The following is a 6,000-nucleotide window of genomic DNA, read 5'->3' on the forward strand; positions in this document are numbered from 1 at the left end:
CCCTGCGGTGCTGGTGGTGACGTGGTAACAGCCATCTTGTCCTTTTCCCCGCAGTTACTGAGCTAAGTGCGTTACTGGGTTTCCTTCCTTCCTTCCTCTCTGCAGCCTAACGAGGCTAGGGTCTTTTACCATCCCCACTGTGCACATGACAAAAGAGAAGCGCAGAGAAGGAAAGTGACTGACCTCAGGCCTCACAGCCAGAAGTGGGCAGAGCCAGGCGGCAGAGCCTCCAGTGAGGGAGATGCAGGGCTCACCCACACCAGCCCACTTAAGCACAAGGCCAGGGCATTCAGCACAAACTAAGCTGGACCCCTGAGCCCTCACTGGCCCACTCCTGATTCCCTGGCATGACCTGTGCCCAGAGACTGGCACTCACTTGCCCAGCCCCTCACAGCTACTGGCCCTGCCCAGGAGGCCTTCATGCCCCTTCTGGAGAAGAAGAGGCCGCAAGCACCCTGCCTAGCTCCATCCCCCTCCTGGGGACTCAACCCCTCCCCCATCCTGTTGGGCAGGGGCTGCGCCTCCCTGACCTTCACTCACTCTCCTGGACCAGGCTTCAAGCTCAACAAAAAGCTTTATGAGCTCATCATCACCCGCTACTCAGAGCCCGACCTGGCGGTCGACTTTGACAATTTCGTGTGCTGCCTGGTGCGGCTAGAGACCATGTTCCGTGAGTGTCCAGCTCCGTCCCAAACGCGTCACCAAGGAGCTGGGGGGAATGACAGATGGGTGAATTAGCAGATACAGGCCAGTGCTGTGGATGTGTGCCAGCGAGGCCTGGTTCTGGGTTTGGGGGGCCCTGGCTGAGTGCCAGGAGAGTTGGGGAGGGAGGAGTTGATGGTAGCTTCTCAGGCAGCAGGAAGGGGTGAAGCTTCCCAGCTTCAAGGGGTGTCAGCTTGGGGTACTGTGGGGAGGTAGAGGGACCAGGCAGGAAGGGGGCCAGGCCTGGCCCTGAGTGAATGTCCCACTGAGTTTTCAGCCCTGTATCACCCTTTCTTGAACACACAGGATTTTTCAAGACTCTGGACACAGATCTGGATGGAGTCGTGACGTTTGACTTGTTTAAGGTGGGAACCTCCCCGGGCCCATGGTGGGGGAAGAGGTCCAGGCGATCGAGTTTTCTTATCTGGCCAGTGTTTCCTGTCCTTTTCTGGAAATGAGCCTGAGCCCCAGAGGCAACCCTGAAGGCCAGGCCACCCGAGTCCTGAAAGGCTGGGGTGGGGGTGTCTGGATTCTGGGAAAGGAGCAGGAGGGGAGACCCAGGCCTTTGGAGGCCTCTATGGGAGCAGCACTCTGGTTTCCTGGGGGTGGAGGAGGTAAGAAAGTAGCCACTTCATGAGGTCCCTGAGGTGGCTCCTGAGCCGTGGAGTTGGGGGCTGGACCTGGGGCTTGGGTGGGGAAGAAGCCAGGCAGCCATTTCTGTGGCCCCGGCTGACCTGTCTGCTCTCCCGCAGTGGTTGCAGCTGACCATGTTTGCATGAGGCAGGGACTCGGTCCCCCTTGCCGTGCTCCCCTCCCTCCTCGTCTGCCAAGCCATGCCTCCTGCCACACCACACCAGGCCACGCCAGCTGCAAGTGCCTTCCTTGGAGCAGAGAGGCAGCCTCGTCCTCCTGTCCCCTCTCCTCCCAGCCACCATCGTTCATCTGCTCTGGGCAGAGCTGTGTGGCCCCTGCCTGCGCCAGCTATGGGCTCGGGATGGACTCCCTGAGCCCCTCCCATTGCCAAGCCGGGAAGGCAGCTTTCGCTTGTTCCTGCCTCGGGACAGCCCCAGGTTTCCCCAGCATCCTGATGTGTCCCCTCTCCTTACTTCAGAGGCCACCCACGCCGCAGCACCGGCCGGCCTGGCCTGCAGACTGTAAACTGTAACCACTAGCTCTACACGGTCTGCAGTCCAGGCGTGTGGAGCCGCCTCCTGGCTCGGGGAGGCCCCGGGGCTGGGAACGCCTGTGCCTTCCTGTGCCAAAGCCAATGCCCCCTCTGTCCCTCCCTGGCCCTGTTGCCGACCAGGAGCTGCCCAATCTGTGGGCGGTCGGCCTTCCCTCCTTCGCTCCTTTTTTATATGAGTGATTTTAAAGGGGACTCTTCAGGGACTTGTGTACTGGTTATGGGGGTGCCAGAGGCACTAGGCTTGGAGTGGGGAGGTCCCATGTTCCATATAGAGGAACCCCAAATAATAAAGGAAAAGGCCCCACATCTGTCTGTGACTTGTTTCTCCCCAGTCTGCCGCCTGGAGGGCACCTGCAGGCCCCGGCCCACAGGGGCAGCTTGTGGCCTCAGCTCACCCCTCCCCTCCAACCCTTCCACCTCTTTCCCCTTGACCTGAAGCCTGAACCCCTACTGGAGTACTGGGTATCTGGGCAAGGCTACCCTTGGCCCTGGGAGGTTGGGAAGGAGGGGCCCCAGCTGAAGGACGGGGCCACACAGCTGAGGTCCCACATGACTCTGCTGATCCTACATGCCCTCCCCGCTGCCCAGGAGGCCTGACCCCTACCTTTCTTGCACACTTCAGCCCATTAAGGTGAGGCTCTGGCTGAAACTCAAACCTCTACTTAGCACACACCCGGTCCCCCAGGGAGCTCCCCAGAGCACAGAGCTGCCTTCAGGTCCTTCTGTGGGGAGCCCCTGTGACCCAGACACCTGCACTTATATAAGCCCCTCCAGGCCCCTCCGGGATCTGGGATTTTCTTACCAGAGATAAGAGTGGCTTGGGGGAAGGAAGAGGGCATGGGGCGAAGCCGCAAATGCAGAGCAGAGGCCAAGGTGGGGGAGGGTGGGGGTGGGCTGCTGTCAGCTACTGTGGGCCCCAGTGTTGGGGCAGAGATGGAGGTGGAGGCCCCTGTGTGCCCCATGGGGCAGGCTGCCCGCACGCTGCTGTCGTGAGCTTACATTTTGCCCTTGTCACCTCCTCACTGGGAGTCCAGGTCCTGTTGGGCTCAGGGTCTTCAGCAGTGAGGGCAGTGGCTCAGCTCTTCCTGGTGCCTGGGTGGGTGTGTGAGGGGCTGGAGGGCGGGAGAGTGTGCAGGGCCCCGCCATCTTGCTCAAACCCTTACTTGCTCTCCGGATTGGGTTGTATTTGATGAGGGGATGGGAACACCAGAGTCTGGATGACCTGGGGCCCTAACCTCTCAAAACCTCTGAGTCACTGAGGTGGGAGTGGGAAGAGCAGGGCTTCCTCCTGACTGCTCTATTTGGGCTTGCTTTCCTTTCTTTCCTCTCCTTCTCTCCTTCTCTCTTTCTGTCTTTCTTTCTGACGGAGTTTCTCTTTTGATCTCGGCTCACTGCAACCTCCGCCTCCCAGGTTCAAGCGAGTCTCCTGCCTCAGCCTCCCAAGCAGCTGGGATTACAGGCGCGCGCCACCACGCTTGGCTAACTTTTGTATTTTTAGTAGAAACGGTTTTACCATGTTGGCCAGGCTGGTCTAGAACTCCCGACCTCAGGTGATCCACCTGCCTCAGCCTCCCAAAGTGCTGGGATTACAGGTATGAGCCACCACGCCTGGCCTATTTGGGCATTTTAAAAAGGCTTTTTCCCAAGTGTCACCTGTGCAGCCAAGTCCCTGCCTTCTTGGGAAGTGGGGAAGGGTAAGCAGCTGTAACCACTGCACCCCATTATTCTGAACTCTCAGCACTTAAGGCTCCAGCTGCGATTTGGAGCCTAGTGACAGGGACTGTGTCCCATGTGCCAACATTGGAATCGGGGCTTCCAAACATGCCTCGGTGTCCTCTGGAGGAAAGGGAACGTGACGGTGCTCTGTTCACTGCTGAGGTCCTGCCGGTGAGAGCAGTGGGCTGGACCTGCGGATCTGGGTGGTGGGCTGTGACTCGGCCCTCAGGGTGAGAGATGGAGAGACGTAGAGAAAGGGCATGGGGGAGGGGAGCCCTGCAGATGTGGGGACACCTGAACCCTCCTATGGGGTGTAACCTGAGCCCTCTGACACAGGGTACACAGGATGTCTGCAGTCCTCACCCCTGGCCTGTTCCTCCCACTCCCAGGGCCCCTCCCCAGCCTCTCTACATAAAGCCAGGCAGGCTGGGCCTCAGGTCAGGCCTATGGCCATGGCCTTCACAGACCTGCTGGACACTGTGGGCGGCATGGGCCGCTTCCAGCTCATCCATAGGGCCCTGCTGTTGCTGCCTTGCGGCCTGGTGGCCTGCCACAACTTCCTGCAGAACTTCACAGCCGCTGTCCCCCTGCACCACTGCCGGGGCCCTGCCAACCATACTGAGGCCTCCATCAACGACTCGGGGGCCTGGCTGAGGGCCACCGTACCCCTGGACCAGCTTGGGGCCCCTGAGCCCTGCCGGCGCTTCACCAAGCCTCAGTGGGCCCTGCTGAGCCCCAACTCCTCTGGCCCAGACGCAGCCACAGAGGGCTGCAAGGACGGCTGGGTCTATAACCACAGTGTTTTCCCATCCACCATCGTGATGGAGGTCAGAAGGGGCTGGGGGCGTGTGAGGGGACTGCTGCCGAGGCCCAGTCTGAAGCGCTCACGTCTTCCCTGCAGTGGGATCTGGTGTGTGAGGCCCGTACTCTCCAAGACCTGGCGCAATCTGTCTACATGGCCGGGGTGCTGGTGGGGGCTGCCGTGTTTGGCAGCCTGGCAGACAGGTGAGCCCGTGGGGATAAGTGCCCCAGCCACCCAGTGCGGGCCAGAAAGCCTAGGCCTCTGCATTCATTTTTCTTTGTTACAGTTGATTTGTGCATTTTTAAACAGATAATACATGTAGTACATTCACATGGCTTCAAATCCCAAAAGGCACAGAAGAGCATGCTGGGGATCACCCCTTTCCTGCCTCTGCCCCTCCCTGCAGTAATCCCCAGAGGGCAGTCTGGTTTCTATGTCTTTTACCAGAGACATTTTATGATTCTATGCAGTCAAGCAAGTGGGTGTATATGTTCTATTCCCCCATTTTTATTTTCCTGTTTTGTATTTGTTTTCTTCTTATGTCCCCCCATTTTTTCCTTTGAGATGAGGTCTCACTACGTTGCCCAGGCTGGTCTCAAACTTCTAGGCTTAAGCAATTCTCCTGCCTCTGTCTCCCAAGTAGCTGAGGTGACAGGCCTAGCCATCCTTTTATTTTTTGCAAATGCTGGCATACACCCCACATGGTCCTGTACCCAGCTTTTTCTTCACTTTGGAGGCCTCCTCTCCTATTTCTTCAGAAAGAGCTGTCCCATCCCTCCTAGTCTTTACACTACATCCCGCTGTATGTATGAGCCAGTAAAAACCCTAACTTGCTCCCCCTTATTTTTTAGGGTGAGGTCTCGCTCTGTCACCCAGGCTGTAGTGCTGAGGTACGAACATAGCTCTCTGCAGCCTCGACCTTCTGGGCTCAAACGATCCTCCTGCTTCAGCCTCCCCAGTAGCTGGGACTACAGGCACCCACCAACACACCCACCTAATTAAAAAAAAATTGTTTTTTTTAGTAGAGATGGAGTCTCACTATGTTGCCCAGGCTGGTCTCAAACTCCTGGGCTCAAGCAATCTTCCTCCCTCTACCTCCTAAAGTGCTGGGATTACAATCAGGTGTGAGCACTGCGCCCGGCCTAACTGACCCCTATTGACAGACGGCGATGTGCAGCCAGCTCATGGCTCTGAAGTTGGCTCCCACGTCTCTCTCTCTCTGCACCTCTTTCCCCTTCCTCCTCTTCGCTCTCTCTCCCCTCTCCCTTCTCCTCTGCCCTTCTTCTCTCAGTTCAGGTTTGGGGAGTCCTCCCGGACTCCACCCCACACTCTGGAGTATAGATGGCTCCCTGTGCCACACACCTCAGGCCCTCATCACACCATGTCATGACACATCCTGGTCTTTCTACATGTGAGCTTGTGTCTTATCCAGAGTGTCTCGTTTGTCACCAGCCCTCAACTCAGGCCTGTCACTTAGAGGTGATTAATGATCAATGAACATTGTGTCTCAATGAACATTGTGTCACGATGAATGAGTGAATGAAAGAATGCATGAAGAAATGAGTGAGGGGGTTAGTGAGTGGGTGGGTGGGTG

General features: G+C 57.8%; 2 protein-coding genes across 2 annotated transcripts in view; both read left to right on the forward strand.

The window, feature by feature from the left end:
* CAPN1 (calpain 1) overlaps nucleotides 1-2,205 on the forward strand; it is a 34,163-nt gene extending 31,958 nt beyond the window's left edge. Inside the window, exons 20-22 of the mRNA XM_017893708.1 lie at nucleotides 554-670; nucleotides 1,009-1,067; nucleotides 1,455-2,205. Coding sequence (XP_017749197.1) covers nucleotides 554-670; nucleotides 1,009-1,067; nucleotides 1,455-1,481 — 203 coding nt within the window. The 3' untranslated portion in view covers nucleotides 1,482-2,205. The remainder of the gene's footprint in view (nucleotides 1-553; nucleotides 671-1,008; nucleotides 1,068-1,454) is intronic.
* Nucleotides 2,206-4,050: 1,845 nt separating this feature from the next.
* SLC22A20 (solute carrier family 22 member 20) overlaps nucleotides 4,051-6,000 on the forward strand; it is a 16,963-nt gene continuing 15,013 nt past the window's right edge. Inside the window, 2 exon segments of the mRNA XM_017893750.1 lie at nucleotides 4,051-4,431; nucleotides 4,506-4,609. Coding sequence (XP_017749239.1) covers nucleotides 4,051-4,431; nucleotides 4,506-4,609 — 485 coding nt within the window.

Source organism: Rhinopithecus bieti, unplaced genomic scaffold (genome assembly GCF_001698545.2).
Source record: "Rhinopithecus bieti isolate Rb0 unplaced genomic scaffold, ASM169854v2 scaffold_1017, whole genome shotgun sequence".
Taxonomy (NCBI): domain Eukaryota; kingdom Metazoa; phylum Chordata; class Mammalia; order Primates; family Cercopithecidae; genus Rhinopithecus; species Rhinopithecus bieti.